Source organism: Fomitiporia mediterranea (genome assembly GCF_000271605.1).
Source record: "Fomitiporia mediterranea MF3/22 unplaced genomic scaffold FOMMEscaffold_5, whole genome shotgun sequence".
NCBI classification, from domain to species: domain Eukaryota; kingdom Fungi; phylum Basidiomycota; class Agaricomycetes; order Hymenochaetales; family Hymenochaetaceae; genus Fomitiporia; species Fomitiporia mediterranea.
The window spans coordinates 863,975-882,690 of NW_006760390.1; the positions used below are offsets into that span (position 1 = coordinate 863,975).

Sequence of the window (18,716 nt, forward strand, 5' to 3'; positions counted from 1 at the left end):
TCTCAGCTTGCCATAATACACAAACCATTCCATTCCATTGCAGACTTCTATTTAATGCTGCTACAAATCATAACGAACCATGCTATCATTAAATGTTTTCTTTCGCTTTAGCAGCGAAGCGGATGTCGTCCCACGTGATGGAGGACTGATCACACATTCCTCTGAATATGCTGTCCTCGCGTCGATAGAGATTGCTAGGAGTGTCGAATTCTACGATGTTACCGGCATCGAGAACACATATGCGGTCGTAAGAGATAATAGTACGAAGGCGGTCTGAGTTCACGGAGTTAACCACTGTTATGAAAATTGATGAGAGATCTGCTTACGAGCTATGCAGAGAATTGTTCGGTCACTGAACTCGCGTGCGATTGTATCTTGAATGTTCCTGTCGGTTTCGTAGTCGACCGACGCTGTTGCTTCGTCCAGTACGAGGACTTTTGAGTCTTTTACTAGTGCACGAGCGAGCGACACCAATGACCTCTGAAGAAGCGTTCAGAAAGGCGATAGAAAGGGAATTTAAGTTCTGATGACGACTTACCTGACCCACGGACAAGTTACTTCCTTCGTCCTCAATCGGACTATCAAGAGTGAGTCTTTTCACTGGCGTCTGCGCACCACTACCACCTGCATCCTCTGTTGATAACTCTAAGGAGACTGGTTTCATATCGTCCACAAGATATGATCGCTTCAGAGCGTCCCAGAGTCTTGCGTCGTCATGTTGTTCGAATGGATCAAGATTGCTACGAAGTGTACCGGAGACTACCAAAATCGAATTAGCAGACACCACTGCAAATCAGCCCATCTTTCAACTCACATAGAAGCTGAAAAAAGTGTATGTCAGTAACAAACTGTAAAATAAATCAAAGGAACGTACCGCATCCTGGGGAATTATTGCAATATTACTTCTCAAATCTCGAAGACCCAACGTAGAAATGTCGATACCATCAATGTGTATAGATCCACCTGACAATTCGACAAGCCGATATAGAGCAACCATGATGGTCGATTTGCCAGCACCAGTTCTACCAACTATACCGATCTTCTCCCCACCTTTTACGGACATCGAGATGCCCTTCAAGACAGGAGGAAGCTCCGGCCGATACCTCAGCTCGACGTTGCTGAGTTCTACTTTACCCTCCATTGGCCAATGGGGCGGGGGCTTGTTGTCTTCGATCTCATGAGGAGGCTCCTGTTCAACGGCAGTCGCGTAGTGGGTGATACGTTCTACACCATTCATGTCGTTCTCAACTTCGGCGCTCTGCCGGACCATCCATGCGAACGACTAATATCACTTTAGTGAGTACACAAGTTCAAGGAATTGTAAAAGCAATAACGCACTTGCTGCACGAGAACGATGTAGGACAATGCAACACCAGTCTGTGATGGCGAGATCGAAAACCGCGTTGCGATAGTCAAAATGGCAACAACGAATGTCAATAATGTTCCTAAGCAGTTCAGACGTATTCCGAGCCAGTATTGATTCACAACAGTCAGGTAATATGCTCTGAAAGTGTTGGATCATTTAGAAGCGCAGCAACGTCTTCATGAAGGAAATTCACGTACCTGTTTTCGATGTTTATTCGCTTCTCGTTCTCTGCTAAAAATCTATCCGTCTCTCCGTATGCGCGGATTGTTGCAAGACCGGAGAGGGATTCAGAGAAGTGGGAGTAGACCGAAGATCGAAGGATGGCATCCAATCGCTGCACAAGATCTCAACGGTGCTTCAATAAGAATTAAGAATTATAACTGACCTTGAGTTCCCGTGCACTTGAACGATAGAACAACGCCATATAGTAATAGAACACGAGTACAACGGAAATAGCAATGAGGAACCACGGCACAACAATCTATACGAAATGTGTTTCAATGACACATCTACGTATCGGATCAATAAAGGAGACTTACACTGATGAGGATGACAGCGCCTATCATCTGTGAGAATGTGTTTGAGAACATTCGCATGGCGTCAGAGAGCATGTTATCAATTGTATCTATGTCTTTGGAAAAGCGGTTCATCACTCGTCCGAGTGGCTATATTTGCGATCGGTTAGGTAAATGTAATGTTGAATGATTTAGAAGGACAAACCGTCGTTTCGAAGAACGACATTGGCGCATGCATGACACGTTCAATAGCCATACGGCTAGAACGAGCTTTAGTCATATGTATCACAGATTAATAGAGAACACGGACTGTAATGTCTTAGAAGCAAAATAACTCAAGACTGCAAACATAGCCCCGCTTGCAAAGAACCAGAAGGCCTGGGACACGCCGAGTGCTGCGAATATCCCCATCTAGGGAACCACGTATGTAAGACCCTCTTTTGATGGGCGTTGAAAAAAAGTAAAAAATATGACACGCACATATGCTCCTTGTGGAATATTGAACGAACTGAAGTGAATTGTCAGGCAAGCTAACACTTAGATGATCTAATGTTCACTTACTCATGCTGCCAGTAAACAAGCCAGTAAGAGGACATAACCGAGGAAGCTTGCATCATGACCAAGCCGAGAAGCAACAATGGTACGACAACTCCGCCCCTGCCCGCTCTGAAGTATGCTGCATAAACTGCACCACTAACTGCACCTGTATTACGCTCTTCGACCTGCATCAGACCTGCACCCGCTACGGCAGCCTTCTGCCTCTTCCCATCTTCCTGGTCAGCTGCAGACACCTCTTCAAGAGATTCGCCCTTATCCTCATTATCGTCATGACCGAACTCCTGGATGAATTTCGCAAATGCACCGTTATTCGCTATCAACTCTGCATACGGTCCTTGCTCAACAATTCGACCATCCAACATGACATATACATAGTCCACATAGGGTAGGAAATGCAATGCATGCGTGACCAATATGCGTGTCTTTCCTTTTGGGCTGTTTTGAAGAACCCGCTGGAAAACTGCCTTTCCTACGTGTGCATCTAAGGCCGAGAGCGGATCGTCGAAGATCTGGATGTCCGTATCGCAATAGATTGCGCGACAAATGTTGAGCCTCTGCTTCTGACCTCCCGAAAGCGATATACCTTCACAAATAAAGTCCATACATAGGTAGAAAAACAAAGAAAGAAAACAGCGTGCTTACCCTTCTCACCGACTTCCGTCTGATCGTAGTGTGGAAGAAGCTCAAGGTCACGTTCTAGACAGGAGTCGCGGACAGCTCGCCAATAACGATCTGCTTCAAATGGCCGTCCGAAGCAAATGTTCTCACGCACAGTCGCATTTTGGATCCAGGCATTTTGTGGACAATAGCCTACTGATCCACCAAAGCGAACGGAACCAGAAGTGCGCCTCATCTCCCCGATCAGGCCCTGCAGAAGACTGCTCTTCCCCGTGCCAACTGGCCCTATTCGGACACTTGTAAGCTATACGCATAAAGTGATCGTGATGTTTGTCATCTTACCTACGATTGCCACCAGAGAACCACGAGGGATTTCCAAGTTGACATTCTTCAGACTGAACACTTTGTCTTCCTTGCCCTCACCCTTCTCTTGAGCAGTCGCCGGAGGTTTCCGTGCCTTCTTTGCCTTCTTATTCTTCTTGGATCCTTCTGCTTCTGGAGCTGGGCTGTCCCAAGTGAATGATGCCGATTCAACCTTCAGAGCAGCGTCAAGCGTTGTATCTCTCTGCATTTGCTCATCCAGCAGCTCTGCAACGAAGACATCGTGAAGTCTTCCCGCAGCATTTGCAGCGTCAGTGATTGCACTGACAGAGATTGCTACAGAGGTCACGTTAGCTACGAACACACAGCGATCTAGAGAAAAAAATCGTGATACTCACGGAAAAACATCAGAGGAAGCCGCAATAATTGGAACAGCGTTAGAGATGAGAAAATCACTGCCGGGTCCATGGGATGCCCAGATAGCGAGTATGCCACAAATGAAAGCACGGCAGCGAAAACTGGAAGAGTGAATGCGACGGCATTATTTGCGGAACGCAGGACGAGAAGGGACCTGATGTAGCTACGGAAGGAAATCAGCGCCTGTAAGTGACCACTCAACCATGTGGGAGTAAACTTACTTTACTTCGCTCTGCCTATACTCAGCAATTCGCTTGAGAAATGGCGCCTCCCAAGCAAAGAATTTGATGATCTTTATCCCACCAAGGAGTTCTTGCAAGAGCTTAGCCCTCTTGTCTAAACGGCAATGAGCTAACAATTCCGATTGTGTCTGCGTTTACCTACCAGTCCATACCATGCTCTTCCTTCGAAGACCAAATAGCAACTTCATGACCTTCGTCTGTAGCGGGGTTATAAGGATAAAAAAGCCATAGCCAGCCAGCGCACTCGGACCAAGATTAATCAACAAGAGGATCAGACACAAGATCATTTGAATCGGGGCCGTCCAAAACATATGGAAATATTGAGCACCTGGACGAATTAAGCGCATATAGTCAGTGTTACGACGTCGATTGATAAAGCGAACGCGAGAATTCACAAAAATCGATACGGGAAACGTCCGTGGAGATGTGATTAACGAGCTTTCCATTGGTCAAAGTGGAACGTGCACGAGTACTGAGATGTAGCGACTGCGAATAAATGGCGTTTATGAGGCCTCCACGAAGGAGTACACCCACAGCGGCACTCCGTTGGAAGAAATGTGATTGACAAAGAAAAGAGAGAGTTTGGAGCAAGAGAAGGCCTACGGCTAGACCGATTCCTTTGCCAACAGGCGGATTGCTACTTGCTGACCCTCCGTGTCGAGATGCGAATGCTTCCCCAGAAAAGTTGATGATCGCCTGCAAACTGCATTAGACTAAGAAGAATCCGGAATTGGGATTCAAAGTACCTTTACGAGTAACGGAGTGCACATCTGTGCGCTATCCGAGATCACTTTTAGAGCACCAGCGGACCAGAACCACCAGAGGACACTGTCATTGAGGGAAAGCACAAGACTCGCTTTCTTTTGTCCATCCTTTTCCCTCCACCTTCGTTCTCTCTCCTTACGGTTTCCTTTACAAAACCACCATAGCGACCTTAATTGACCTGGCGAAATTTTTCCATTACGTAGTCGGTCATTGTACGAATCTGCTGCCTCGACGCGTTCCTTGAATGATTTCGTGATCTTATCTGCGATGACCTTCGCAGATCTGGACTCCTGGAGTCTATACAAGTCTGTCGCCTCCAGAGGCCTTGCATAACCAAGACGTAGGACATCCGTGATCCATTCAAAAAAGATGCGACTCAGAATTGACCTACGTATAGCCAGACTGTCAGACTGGTAATAATATCGGCCATCAAAACTAGCACGCACGCAGAAGCCTCCGGGATGAGAGGTGCGGTGTCAACCGTGTACTTAGACGGGGGTGCACTGGTCGGGCAGAAAGGAACTCGCAGATACCTTTACTGCTGGTTAGAGCATAAATCTTAATAAATACGAGTGGAATCATACCACGGCGCGGGCTCATAGGACAGGACCTGGGGAACCGAAGGACCCTTGGTACTGTTCTCGTCCGAATCGGAGCGATCTTGGGACTCTCCAGTGACCATACGAGCAAGTTCAGGCGCGTCAAAGCTATCTGCCGGGGTAACAGCATCGTCCAGTTGCTTCTGGCCAAAAGCGGCATTCCTGTCCGACGCATCGACAGGAGGGACAGACATCACTTCGTGAAGCAGACCCCGACGAGGACACGGTCAGGACGCGGGCAGACAGAGAAGGACGGCGCATCTATGAGTATAATATGAATGTTTAGCTGAGTAATTCGGCATGGACTTTCGCGCGAACCCGGAGCAGTGTCCGTAATGCAAGGTGAACGTCAAATCAGCATGTCCCGTGTGAGTGTAAATATAGAATACGGTCTAGCCAGCGGTGCCAGTCACGGCGGGCCGACTCCCGTTCACACGTTGGTGGCCATGCCATGCGTCAATTGCAAGCGCGCCCAGACGATGACGGGCAGTGAGGAAGACCGCCGCACAGCCCGTCGGCATCTGGCGATCAGGAGAGCCAAGGCCCAAGGGAGAGTTTTTTTGTTGTTACCGATCGGTGTATGCCTCCGCTGTGTCATTATGTGATAAGTATGTAATATCCGTCCGAGGTCATTTGATACTCCCTAGCACTCCCCTTCGAGGAACACTCTTTTCGTTCGCGATTTGTATTATTTCCCTCAATTCATCTCTGCTCCCTGCCATCATCTCCGGCACTTTCTGTGCAAAAAGTGGACGTGGCTGTCCGCGCGACCCGGCTTCGGCGGCAACGAGGCTGAAAGAGAACCGACGTAAGGTTTGAGCGGAAGTATCTCCTCTCTCACAATCCGACGGGCTCTCTCATTCGCCATCACTAGATCCAAGTCAGCGCATCCCCCCACCTTCTTTCCAACCCGCTACTCTTTTCCATCTTCCCACCATCGATATGAGCAACACGGCCCAAGGTCCCCCGATCCAAGGCTCCAGCAATGGTGTCCACGTCAAGCACCAGGACGGCTCTTCTGCTGACGATGCCTCTGCTTCAATCAAGCAAGAGAAGGATGAACGGAAGCCCAAGCCCCTCAACCGCGTCCCCCGTAAGAGCGACCCGTCTGCTGCGAAATTTCATAGCCACTGACATATTTCCATCGTCCGGTTTGTCTCTGTGCATAATAGGTGCATGCGTGCGTTTAGCCTGCCAAATCGTACTTTTTGTGACTAAATTCTGAGAGCCTGTTTGCCAAAGAATGCTTGCAGGAAACAAAAAATGCGTTGCGAGGGTGCAGACCAGCCACCTTGTCGCCGATGCCGCCATGCTGGACTGGAATGTCTGTTCGAAAAGCCTTCTAGGGAACCAACATTAACCGGAGAAGCCGGGCTAGAGTACGTCTACCTTCCTACTCGATCGTGCGTCTCCAGCCGAATCTGGCGCTTACTTTTGCGTTAGGCGTATCAAGGCCATAGAAGCGTCTGTGTCCGATCTCCGCCAGACGCAGATCGCTATCCATTCCACTTTGGCAGACTTGGTCCAACAGTTGCGCGCCGGCAGCATACCTCCCGTTCCCCAGACCAACTTCAATGCCCCCTTCAGGTCGTCGCCTAGTGCTTACACGGGTGGGTCCCCTTCTTTATCAACTCCGACCGCATCTACCATGGAAGTTGACATCAAGCCTGCCATTCATCACAATGCCGTAGCTTCAGAAAGCTCTGCGACTAGTACATATCAGACTCCAAATACCCTTCCACCAATGATAAGTCCCACACAGTCAAGACAAGCACAGCGTCCCAATGCACCACTGCCGTATCGAAGTCCATCATCAGGTTCTGGTCCCACGCAGCGGCCTCCAGGTGATATGCACCCTCCTCAGTTGCCGCCTCCTAATGGCGCATATACTAACGCATCGGGTGTTGTGTATCCATCCGGCTCGCAAGGGACGACTTTGCCACCGATTTCATCGTTCCAGGACATCAGTGGGCGTCAGGTGCCCCCGTCAAATGTTTCTTCAGTGCGATATCATTCAGGAGAAGGTTCAATGACATCGCCGCGTCAGCACGCATTAAAACCAACCACTTCTCTTCATGTAGCTACAGGACATCGCTCACCAAAGCGGAAGGCTGCTGGCTCTTCAAACGTAACAAGTTCCAACAACAGCGACTTCGAGGATGATGACAACGGAGAGCTTCCGTCTAAGGGACTCTTAGCGCCCTGGGAGGTTTTACGTGGTCTCGCGGACGTTGCCGCGGAGAGAGCAGCACAGGTATGCTATTGTCATGATTGTCGAGATTTCTTTTCTGAGTTTCGTCTAGGAGAGTGGAGAAAACAGCGAGCCAGGCAGTCGCCAGAGATCACCTTCTCCGGACTCTAAACGACAGAAACCCTCGAAGCGCAGAAAAACGACCCATCGTCCTCCTCGCGTTACTTTTACTGATGGTATGTATTGATAATCATCTTAAGGCACATTGCTAATTGACATTCTGCTGTAGTTGTTACAAAGAAGATAATCTCGGAGGGGGAGGCTCGCGACCTTTTCAAGATGTAAGTGAAGGCACATAAGGAATAATCTGACATGCTTACTCTGAGCAGATATTATGCCGGATGCTCTACTTTTTTACCCGTGTTTGATATTAACTATGATACCTACGAGTCCCTTCACGAGAGATCTCCCTTTGCATTTGATGCTATTTGCATGGTAGCTGCGAAAGTTCGCGATGGCGGAGGTTCGTATTATCTTTCATTCTGAGGTACTCGCCTAATTGCCAAGCAGGTCCTCCTGGCGAGCAATACTTAAAGTGTCTGGAAGAATGCCAGACAATTTCATGTGCTACATTGTTTGCCCCTGTAACGAGACAAGAGGCCGTTCAAGCCATGAGTATGTCCCGTTATGGTGTTCTGGCAGGACAGCATTTTTAAAAATTATAACTTCCAGTCCTTGTCTCCGGTTGGTCGGATAATGGTTGGCTGAGCGGCGGGCATGCCGTTCGGATGGCGGCTGAGTTATGTATGGCAACTACTTCTGGATTACGTGTTAAGCTCACTTCGTTCCTTCATTAGCTATGCATCAGGCCTGGCCCAAGCTTATGAAGCGCATCGAGGCCGGAAAGGCTACTACCTCAGCGGAAGACAGGAAGCTTATTACGGCCTCGCGTATTTGGTTTTGCCTGTATCTGTTTGAGCACCAGTATGTGAATCTTACTGTTTAAATCCGCAGCTAACTGTTTGAACAAGAATGTCCTATGGTACCGGCCGCCCCGCTATTTTGAAGGACGATGAGAGTATATGGGGATCGCGGCTGCTATTGAAGCATCCCCTCGCCATTCAAGATGATATGCGACTCTGTTCGACACTGGAGCTCATGGCAATCCGAGAGAGAATACATAACAAACTCTCTCCGGATCATCCCTTAAACGATCAAACCTTCGAAGTTCTCCGCGAAGCCGATGCCGAATTCCGAAACTGGTTCGCGACTTGGGATTCGGCCTTCTCGCAGAAGTATGAGGATGCGGGTGAGTGGTTTGGCGTTGAATTGAGGCGGTGCTGATGTAGGCTAAATCATACAATCAGCCTTTTACCGTCAAAGTCTCCAAATACAACAACTCTTAGCGGAGCTATTTCATAATGCTTTCGCCTTGCGAGACATCGAGGTGCCAGAAGATGTCGAGGGCATGCATCCTTACCTCAAGCAGCTAGCACAGGATTCATTGGCGATCGCACAGCAAGCACTCACCATCACCATCAGCTCAAGCTCTTACAGAGAGGGTCTCAAATATGGTGGGTGTGATGCACGTTGTCTAGACACTTCTCTGATGGTCAACCTTTAGCTGTTCATTATACTCACGCGACTGCAACGTTCACCGCATCTTTCTTACTTCGCCTCGCTAGAATATTGTGAGTATCTTGTTTGGCGTCGTGGCTGCAGTAAATCATTATTTGTTTGCATCCAGTCCAGACCAATGCGATATTGAACATATTCGTGGACTCGTTCAACGACTCATTGACGTCTTATCCGAAAGTATGTTGAACAGAGCTCGTTAACATATCTGAAACTTCTAACTGATCTTCCTGCTAGTTCCTGCACGTCGTTACGCGAATACACTTACGCTTATGTTGAAAAAATCCAAGAAACGCAAGCCCAGCCGCTCGCCCACTTTGCCTCGTCAATCATCAAACATGACACCCACTAATGTTCCCCCTGAGCGACAACACTCTCAAGGCCTTACGACCCCCGTCTCCCCTACGTTTGATCGTAACTATTCCCAGCATGGATCCATGCACAGTGCGCATATACCCATGAGCATCCAACCACAGTTGAATGCTGATGCAGCCAACTTGGATCAAATCTGGCGTGGATTTGAAGGGACTGCGAATGAACAGCTGCCCGTTTGGCTATCCGACAATCTGGGTGGTAATTCTCTTTCGCAATTGGGACTCGAAGCGTTCATGATGCCTCCCGAGTACGACCAGCGAACGTACGCGACGCCACAGATATGGTAATGGGGTAAAAGCCATCGTATTTGAAAGCCAGAAATTTGAAAGAACAAGCGGATGTCTTACAGTTCCCTTCGTATGCATTTTCGCCCTGTTTCCTTGGTTCTCTATCTTTGTACGACGCGCCCCACCAGTATGACGCCTTTGTAACATGTACTCATTATGACCTATCTGATGTTTTTGGAGAGCTCGCGTTTATGTATGGCTATCATCTTGTGTAATTGGATGTTTCTTGGCTTTTGCCCATTATTCTTGCTATTGTAATGGAATAGACATTTGAATCGATTATTGAAAGGACTGATTTGGTCGATTGAAAGGAAGTCTGAAAGCGAATTCGCACGCCTCGGGCGCAAGCCAATGCTTAAAACGTGACAGGACGCGCCAGTGCTGGCTTGTCTTTCCTTGCACTCCTTACGTCTGACCTCCGTCGATGCCATGGGTACCGACTCTGACGACCCAGCTCTGCTTTTCTCATCAATGGCAAGCCCGTCAATCCCAACGCGATCAGAGAAATCTATGGAGACGCCTCCAAGGACTCCTCCATCCTTCGACGCGTCGACGCGTCGTAAGCACGCGAAAGAGACGCGTGTTTACGTGGATGTCCCGATGGTTGACAAGAAAACACTCGATAAATACCTACGATTGGAGGATCTTGGCGTTAATTTCGAATCAGAATCCGAGAACGTGTCTGATGTGGAAGAAATTGAGGGTGAATACCGGTTGGGCGGCAAACGCTTTCTTTATGCACGTTACGGAGACCAGGTCGTTCGCCGTGTATGTGTAACTAAAACTTATAAAGTACGAAGATAATTGACTAATGCTATCCTTAGAAGGAAGATTGGGAGTTCAGGAATAGCTACCCGGATCTTTACAATGATTACAGTGCGTATACATTTATTGTAAACACGTTATTCGGACTCGTGGCGACTGTTTATCGTAGTGAAGAGAAAGGAACGAGGCGATTTGCCTCTCTTCGACCCATCGTCTGTTCGCATCCATCCGAAGCATCGTGAAAAGTTCGTAATTAGCCTTGCGAGGCGCAAACCTAAACCATCTGGAGAGGATGACTATGTTAGTGACTCGGAGTCCTCTGACGAACAGACCGACAGCGAGGCGGATGACTATTCAGATAGGCCGTATGAACGCCGCAGTACCAGAGCAACCACGCGTCAATCAACCAAGTCAGTCGAACTACTTCCTTATAGCCCAAGGATGCGTAGAAGAAAGAAGGGCCGCAGGACTATTACCAGCGACGAGGATGAAGACGCAGAAACGGAGTCAGATTCACACCGTCGACGTAGTTCTCGGAATGTCAAGAAAAAGTCATACACTTTCAACGATGACGGTGACTATGGTAGTGGCGAAACGGAAGAATCGGATGACTATGAGATCACCCGCTCTCGCCACAAGGGAAAACAACCGATGAAGAGGAAAGGTCCAAGGCCCGCTTATGGGCGGGTTCGCAATGTCGAGGATGTGTATGACTCAGATCCGGAGACTGCTGTACTTCGAGCTCATCGCGACGAATGTGAGAGGTGTCATCGAGCTCCCGCTCATCTTCTATTGAAGAAGTCTGAAAAGAAAACGAAGAGAAAGAAGAAGCAAGATGATGATGACCTGTCACAGGATGACCAAGAATTCTTCAAAAAGCTCGGAGGTTGGGTTAGATGGTAAGCTGTTCGTTGTATTCTCGAAGCAATTCTAACTTGAGTCCCTAGCCTTAAATGTTGTGTGGCAATGCATTGGTATTGCCTGACACAAGTACAGAGAGCAGAAATCGTAAAAGCTGTTCGAATGAAAGCGGAAGCAGAAGGAGAGAAAGCCAAGGATAACCTTAGACATATGAAGAATCTCGACAAGGACGCGGCCACGGAGTTCCTTTGTGGATCTTGTTCAAAAGGAGGAATTTGCATGGTGTGCCAAGAGGTCGTGGTCGAACCTGAACGGAAGGTCAAGGAGGAGAGCTCGGGCAATATACTGGGAAAAAACGAAGGCGTCAATGCCAACGATCGATCACAGAGGATATCTATGCCTGGAAGTAACAACGTCTCGATCGCACGACTAGAATCACCGCATGAACTTCTATTTCGGTGTTGCACTTGCAAACGTCTTGCACATTATTCTCATCTGCCGGTCGACGATGATGACCTTACGCCAGATGAAGTGGCAAAGTTCTATCAAAAAGAAAATAAATGGCAATGTTACGATTGTGCTTCATACGTTTTCTCCTTGGATAAAATCATTGCCTGGCGACCTTTTCCTGCGAATGCTGTTGATCCCTATATGACTTCTCCAGAATCAGCAAAATACAGAGAGGCATTGCCACGCGAGTATTTGGTAAAATGGATCAACCGGAGTTACAGGCGTGTCCAGTGGGTTCCGCATATGTGGCTAGTTGCAAGAAGCTGGGCAAAGCTCAAACATTTCTATGAGAGCGGACCTAAGATTACTCTCCTCAACACTGCCGTCGATTGTAATTCTGCTTCGACCCGAGACCATGATGCTGGACCAGGACTCTTTAATACTGAAGATGAGCCATCTCGGGCTACCTCTGTCGAGGCAGGGGAAAGCGAATTTGGATCTCCTCCTCCTCCTCTACCGGATGCTCCCTCGAGAATCCCTTTGCCATGGAAGACGGTTGATCGCGTCTTGGATGTATTGCTATGGGCTCCTCGGAAAGCAAGACGGTCACAGAAGAAGCAGCGGCTCAAGGATGTGGATGAAGAAGATAGCACTGCTGAAGCCTCTGATGAAGCTCGACGTGAATTTGATGCCGCGCTTGATTTGGGTGAGCAGCCGAGTGCTGAAGTAACGGAAACTGTGGAGGAATTCGAGAAGCGTACTGGTCAGGAACTAGGCGAAGAGCATATTGGTAGAGTTATATGGGCATTCATAAAATGGGACGATCTTCCTTACGACGAATGTGAGCTTGACTGTCCTGGTTCTTTATTGCTTGACCTTGATCTTTTTTGATATAGCGACCTGGGATTCACCCCCTAGACCTGGGACTTTCGGTCATACTGATTATGAAAACGCATTCAGAACCTTTGTGCGGTCTCGAGCTGTATTTGTGAGGAAAAAGTCGACTGCCGAAATCAAGACGTTTGAGAATCGGAAGAACTGGAGTCCGGTTAAACTCGGCATTGCTGAGGATGGCAATTACGACATAGGGCAGGAAAACACATTCAACCTGATGCCGTTCCAGGTAAGAATTAGACTATGCAAAAGGATTGCGTTACTGATCGGTGCTGCAGGTGGATGGTGTGAATTGGCTATGCAGGAATTGGTTTAACCAGCAGCAGTGCATTCTTGCAGACGAAATGGGTTTGGTAAGTCCATGTCACTGACACCTGTCCTTGCTAGCACTTATTCTATTCGCAGGGAAAGACTGTTCAAATAATCACTTTCTTGGGCCTGCTTCATGAGAAGACCAGGGTGTACCCTTATCTGGTAGTCGTGCCTAATTCCACGATTACGAACTGGGTACGAGAGTTTGCCCGTTGGGCACCTAGTCTTCGTGTTGTCCCTTTCTACGGCGAGCAGAAATCCCGTGATATTATCAAGAAATATGAGCTTCAACACCCCGTAGTTGCTCCTGGTACTACTGGTGCGAAGTACCATGTCCTGATTGCGACCTATGAAGCGGTGACCAACCCTAAGGATTTCACTGCTGTGTTCAAGAACAATCCACGATGGGAAGTGCTTATTGTGGATGAGGGACAGAGACGTATGTTCAAATCTCTGGGCACGTTCGCTAGAACTCAACTGTCTTTCAGTCAAAAGTGATGCGTCCTTGATCTTCAGAAAACTAAAGGAGTTAAAAACTGCCCACCGAATCATTATGACTGGGGTGAGTTGCTACTGTCATTCTTGCAACAGAAGCAGGCTTAAAGTCCATTTAAGACTCCTCTTAATAATAATATCCGGGAATTATTCAACCTTATGAATTTCCTGGACCCAGAAGAATGGACCGACCTTGAGGCACTGACAAGAGAATATGAAGAGCTTGATGAAGAACGAGTGAAGGACCTTCACGAACGATTGCGGCCCTACTTCTTACGTCGTGTCAAGGCGGAAGTACTTGATTTGCCGGCCAAGGTGCGTAGATTGTATCCGCTCTTGAAGAGAATTCTGATTGCTTTCAACAGAACGAAATCATTGTACCTGTATCGATGTCGCAACTCCAGAAGGAAGTCTACAAATCCGTTCTCAGTAAGCCATTTCACATATGTGATCTTCTGTCTAACTATAATAAATACAGGCAAAAATTTGGATATTCTGCGTAGTCTAAGAGGAGCTTCCTCCACTAGACTAAACAAATCAGCGGCCAAGACCTCCAATTTACGGAATATGCTTATGCAGCTTCGAAAGTTAGTATTACTTTTCCTTGATTGTAGCAATGACCTTATCTTTAAGAAAGGTGCCTTCAGCATCCTTATCTCGTTGCAGATGGCATTGAACAGAGAGATCTTCCACCAGAGAAGATTCACTCTAAGCTCATAGATGGTAGTGGAAAATTACGGTTACTGAAAACGCTGCTTCCTAAACTCAAGGCTCGAGGGCACCGCGTGTTATTATTCAGCCAGGTGAGATTCCGTTACATCAGTTGTCCTAGCAAAGGTTAACGAATCTCATAGTTCAAAATTGCATTGGATATAATGTAAGTACATGTTTAGCATCAGAAGTTGTATCGTCATTGTAACAAATACAAAAGTGAGGACTTCCTAGAAGGCGAACAGTACAAATTCAAGCGACTGGTGAGTATTTGCTACTTCTCCTTCGGTGATTCAATATAACGACGTTCTCTAAGGACGGGGACACTAAGCAAGCACAGCGACAGAAGGATATGGATGAATTTAATAAAGAGGATTCTGATATTTTTATCTATATTCTGACGACCCGTGCAGGAGGCGTCGGAATCAACCTATGGAGTGCAGACACTGTCATCATCTTTGATCCAGATTTCAATCCGCATCAGGTAGGTGCCCTTCTATTCCTAAATTCCGCCATGCTGAGATTCTCCGCAGGACTTGCAAGTATGTTGAACTCTCAACTGTATTCGCCTCCTTAATTTAATTCTTTCATTAGGCCATAGCCAGGGCACACCGTTATGGACAAAAGAAGACCTGCTTGGTATTCAAGTTTATGACAAAAAACTCTGCGGAAGGTAAGCGTATTGATTATGATGCGTGATGGTCGCTGACCGCGGAATCAGAGAAAATTATACAACTGGGGAAGAAGAAGCTTGTCCTGGATCATCTCATCGTGCAGAAAATGGATGATGAAGAGGACTCTAATGAGGTTCAGTCAATCCTGACTTTCGGTGCACAGGCTCTCTTTGAGGAGGATGGCTCTGAAAGCTATCGGGATATTACTTGTCAGTATATATTCTAAACTGCCTGCATTAACGGCTACTGAGAAGAAACTACAGACTCTGACAATGACCTCGATGCTCTTATCGAGAAAATTGAGTCTGAAGAAGAGGCGCATGGTGAAGCAGAGGAGACGTCAAACAACGCATTCTCCTTTGCAAAGATCTGGTCTGCACATAAAGATGGCCTCGAAGAAGTACCAGCTGAGGCTGAGGAAGACAACGGTGATTCTTGGGCCCAGACCCTTCAAAAGATAGCCGGCGAGCAAAGTCGGGTTGAGGCTCAAGAAGCCTCGGGAAGGGGAGTCAGACGAAAAGCTACAATGGTCAAGGTAGGTTTAGCGAATCAAGTTTAAAGGATCTGTCCTCTTCATTGATGATGTTTTCGCCCAGACAAAGTATTTTGAAGACTTGGGAGCTGAATCGCCGAAGAAGAGAAAGCGTCATAAATCCGCTGATGATGATGACTACAATCTACCTCATAGCCGAGGCCAAAGCGAATCACCCACGGAAAACAGTTCAATAGAGCTCGATGCCAAAACAAACGCAAATGCAAACGGCGGACAGCCTGAAGCCCATCAGCCACCTTTACCAGCAAACCTGCCCAGCGGCTACGAACAACCAGAACCAGCACGTCATACCGACCTTGCGTGTTGCGGGCTATGCAAGACGATACACGGCCCTGGAGGATGCTATATGGTTGGAAACCCAATTAATCTTCTCAACTATCGAAGGCAATTGATTTACTCTGACGAGGAGCCTTATAAAGATCGAGTAAGTCCAGAGCCCATATGCAACATAATGAATCTAACGGAAAACAATCAGGTTAAGGCAGTGCGTGCAATTGACGAAGAGTTATCTAAAAAGGGCAATGCATATCTCATCGTTGGGGAACCAACCAAGCCGGTGAAGAACGCAAGCCACTCAGCTAGCCTTCCCCGTAGCAGGGACCCTATAGAACCAATTCCTTCTTTGCCTATTATACCGCCTCCAGTACCTCCAATGGTTCCAATGCCTCCAATGCCTCCAATGCCTCCAATGCCTCCAATGCCTCCAATGCCTCCCTCATTGCCAGTCCAATCGCATTATGGCTGGCCAGACCGACCTTTGAACCATTACCAAGTGGATACGAGACAACCAGTCGGATTGCGGGAGGCGATGGTCGGAAGTAGCGAGGAACGGCGCCGTGACATCCCGAGCACAACTTCGGCAGACCCTGTTTTGTCTCTCAAGCGAAGTACACCACCTGCCCAGGACAATCCGACCAAGAAGAAACCGAAGTTACGAATCTGCGAGATATGCAACAAGGCACCATACCACCTTCCCGTGCATTGTCCAGTTGTTGCGAAGGGTCCAGAAAGGTCTGTTCCGTGATTGATAACAACGAAACATGCTCATAAGACTTACAGTATACTGAATGCTATTTCTCGCCTGACGAACGGGCACGGCAATCCAGCTACTCTGACAGCGTTACGTAGCATTTTGCGCAAGCAAAAGGAAGCGATTGCTTCAGCTAGCCAACACGTTGCGATGCAGCCCGTGTCGAATCCATCAACTTCCCGCTAGTTCACAAGTGTTCATTCTATCCGACCATAATAAAGTCTTTACATGAATCACAAGCCCTTTCTACACATTTGCGTATAGTTTTTATTCCATTCGACTTCTTCAGCGGTTGACACATCCTGGCTAATCAGCATCTGGCATCGTCATTACCGTATCTGCATACTTGCATTTTAGATTATTTCTCGATTACCATATAATTTTAGAAGTGCTGAGTAACGTAGCTATCCTCTATAATTTTGATTCTTGAATGCGTTTCGTAATTCTAACAGTCAGTGTGAGAAATGCGTGTCCACGTGATTTTGAATGTATCTATAGACTATTGCGTCGCGATTCTCGCGAAACGAGTCTGACTTTTTCCAAGACCGTGTCACAACGGTGTAGGTATGTCGAGCGCCAGGCAGTTCGTGCCTCGCGCAGAGGCGCGCAAAATCTTTATCACCTCAAAGAGCACCATAAACTTTCGTCATTTGTTGCCTGTCGCAAAACCGCGCCATATCGTATCTCCCTCTAGAGTAGAGAGGATTCCAGAGCCTGTCCTGCCCAAAGACCGAATAAAATGGTGGAACATAGTACCCGGAGACCAGGTACGCGTCATGGCAGAAAAAAGTGCAAAGATTCGGGAGGTGAAGGGAATCAATAAATTTGCAAATAGGGTTTACATCGAAGGAGACATTAAGGTGAGGTCTTATGTGTATTTTCCACGACGCGTTTATAAAACATCGACGATTAAAAAATAGAGGAATGATCGAGACGAAAGTGATATACGGAGCTTGTTCCAAGTTCGAAATCCTCACAAGAATGTACACTACTCGGGTCTTCAACTGTATTTGGGGAACCATGATTTCCCTCCGTTGCCCGGGTCTTCTGAACCGCGCAATCTACCGTATGTCGATTGCGCTCCTGCTCTTATCATATTCTGAATTTCTGTACGCGCTCGGCGTATCAGTGTGTTTGCTTTGAGAATGGGAACCTCGGAACCGAAATGGGTGAAGGGACGATGGGTTTGGGAGCGTTATGCAACTGCGACGACGCCGCGTTTGCCTGACTGGAGACCAGGAAAGCAAGAGCGTTTGTTGATACCGTGGCCGGAACCAGATAAACCGACAGTCCCAAAACGTATGTGTGGAGTCTGTTTTGATACTTTACAGCTGAAATCAATTTTGCTATAGCGACGAAGTATGATACACCACAAGATGTTATAGCCGAGGTGACCTATGTCCCTTCAAAACTCTCGCGTCATTTATCGTCAGCGACTCCAGCCTTGCGCACTGAGAAAGGCTATGATTATGATCGCATGTTACGAAAGGAGATTCCGTACAATCAAAACTTTCCTATGGAGTTGTTCATCGCGAGAGAACTGTCGAACCCGCACTCTCGTGCCAAGAAGCGTGAACGTTACCTTGCCGCGAAGGCTCGTCAACAGTTGCTTCTAAAGGAATACATGGCCGATGAGCTGAAGAAGACAATTGAGGGTCGTAGTAAACGAGAAGCCATTGCAGAAGCGACGTTCAAGTGGCGTGAACGGATAAGGTTGGATAGAAAGGCGGAGCTGAAGAGAAGATGGATCGCGAGGGGTTTGAAAGCAAGGTTGGAGAGAAGGAGGAGGCGGGCACAGGAGAAACTGGAGTTCGAAAAGAAGAAGCTGAGAGAGCTCGTCCTAAGGGTAGCACCGAATCAAGTGATGCCCAAGCCCTGAAGTTCGTTGAGATTCCAGTAGCACCTCTCTCGTCGCAGTATCCTACATCGCTTCAATAAAGATTTTCTGCTCAGTTCGTTGAGAGACAACGGCCATCTGCCTGGTTCGTTTATGTATCCGCTTCTCCTTTCTTTGTTTCCTTTGTTTCTTTTATTTCCTCGGTATTATTCTGTCATCAAGGTGCTTTCGTAAGGTTGGTGAAA

The 18,716-nt window shown here is 47.6% G+C and overlaps 4 protein-coding genes across 4 annotated transcripts; 3 read left to right on the plus strand and 1 right to left on the minus strand.

The window, feature by feature from the left end:
• Window positions 1-13: 13 nt before the first annotated feature.
• Window positions 14-5,724, minus strand: FOMMEDRAFT_19074 (ABC transporter). The gene is made up of 22 exons (XM_007265225.1): window positions 5,387-5,724; window positions 5,249-5,335; window positions 4,784-5,189; window positions 4,433-4,733; window positions 4,180-4,365; window positions 4,017-4,131; window positions 3,777-3,958; window positions 3,400-3,714; window positions 3,082-3,342; window positions 2,443-3,022; window positions 2,362-2,389; window positions 2,192-2,292; window positions 2,087-2,141; window positions 1,906-2,031; window positions 1,752-1,847; window positions 1,564-1,700; window positions 1,339-1,504; window positions 875-1,282; window positions 815-821; window positions 539-759; window positions 327-480; window positions 14-273 (listed from the first exon to the last, which is right to left on the minus strand). The coding sequence occupies exons 1-22, from the start codon at window positions 5,593-5,595 to the stop codon at window positions 89-91; spliced, it is 4,326 nt and encodes a 1,441-aa protein (XP_007265287.1). The 5' UTR covers window positions 5,596-5,724; the 3' UTR covers window positions 14-88.
• A 408-nt stretch (window positions 5,725-6,132) lies between these two features.
• FOMMEDRAFT_120845 (uncharacterized protein) lies at window positions 6,133-10,160 on the plus strand. The gene is made up of 15 exons (XM_007265226.1): window positions 6,133-6,494; window positions 6,574-6,581; window positions 6,644-6,780; window positions 6,845-7,655; window positions 7,705-7,828; window positions 7,882-7,933; window positions 7,982-8,115; window positions 8,163-8,267; window positions 8,325-8,396; window positions 8,450-8,576; window positions 8,624-8,901; window positions 8,960-9,166; window positions 9,217-9,283; window positions 9,340-9,407; window positions 9,465-10,160. Exons 1-15 carry the CDS (start codon window positions 6,344-6,346, stop codon window positions 9,887-9,889), a joined length of 2,766 nt encoding a protein of 921 aa, XP_007265288.1. The 5' UTR covers window positions 6,133-6,343; the 3' UTR covers window positions 9,890-10,160.
• A 1,145-nt stretch (window positions 10,161-11,305) lies between these two features.
• FOMMEDRAFT_105797 (uncharacterized protein) lies at window positions 11,306-17,025 on the plus strand (the record flags this gene model as incomplete). The annotated part of the gene is made up of 20 exons (XM_007265227.1): window positions 11,306-11,553; window positions 11,602-12,806; window positions 12,862-13,088; window positions 13,138-13,212; window positions 13,265-13,610; window positions 13,660-13,733; window positions 13,787-13,981; window positions 14,032-14,095; window positions 14,145-14,253; window positions 14,304-14,469; window positions 14,521-14,543; window positions 14,598-14,640; window positions 14,694-14,861; window positions 14,911-14,919; window positions 14,972-15,050; window positions 15,099-15,260; window positions 15,315-15,586; window positions 15,648-16,028; window positions 16,080-16,615; window positions 16,664-17,025. The coding sequence occupies 20 exons, from the start codon at window positions 11,306-11,308 to the stop codon at window positions 16,818-16,820; spliced, it is 4,539 nt and encodes a 1,512-aa protein (XP_007265289.1). The 3' UTR covers window positions 16,821-17,025.
• Window positions 17,026-17,195: 170 nt separating this feature from the next.
• Window positions 17,196-18,579, plus strand: FOMMEDRAFT_19078 (uncharacterized protein). Its single transcript, XM_007265228.1, has 4 exons — window positions 17,196-17,494; window positions 17,555-17,700; window positions 17,764-17,933; window positions 17,987-18,579. The coding sequence occupies exons 1-4, from the start codon at window positions 17,201-17,203 to the stop codon at window positions 18,511-18,513; spliced, it is 1,137 nt and encodes a 378-aa protein (XP_007265290.1). The 5' UTR covers window positions 17,196-17,200; the 3' UTR covers window positions 18,514-18,579.
• Window positions 18,580-18,716: the final 137 nt, after the last annotated feature.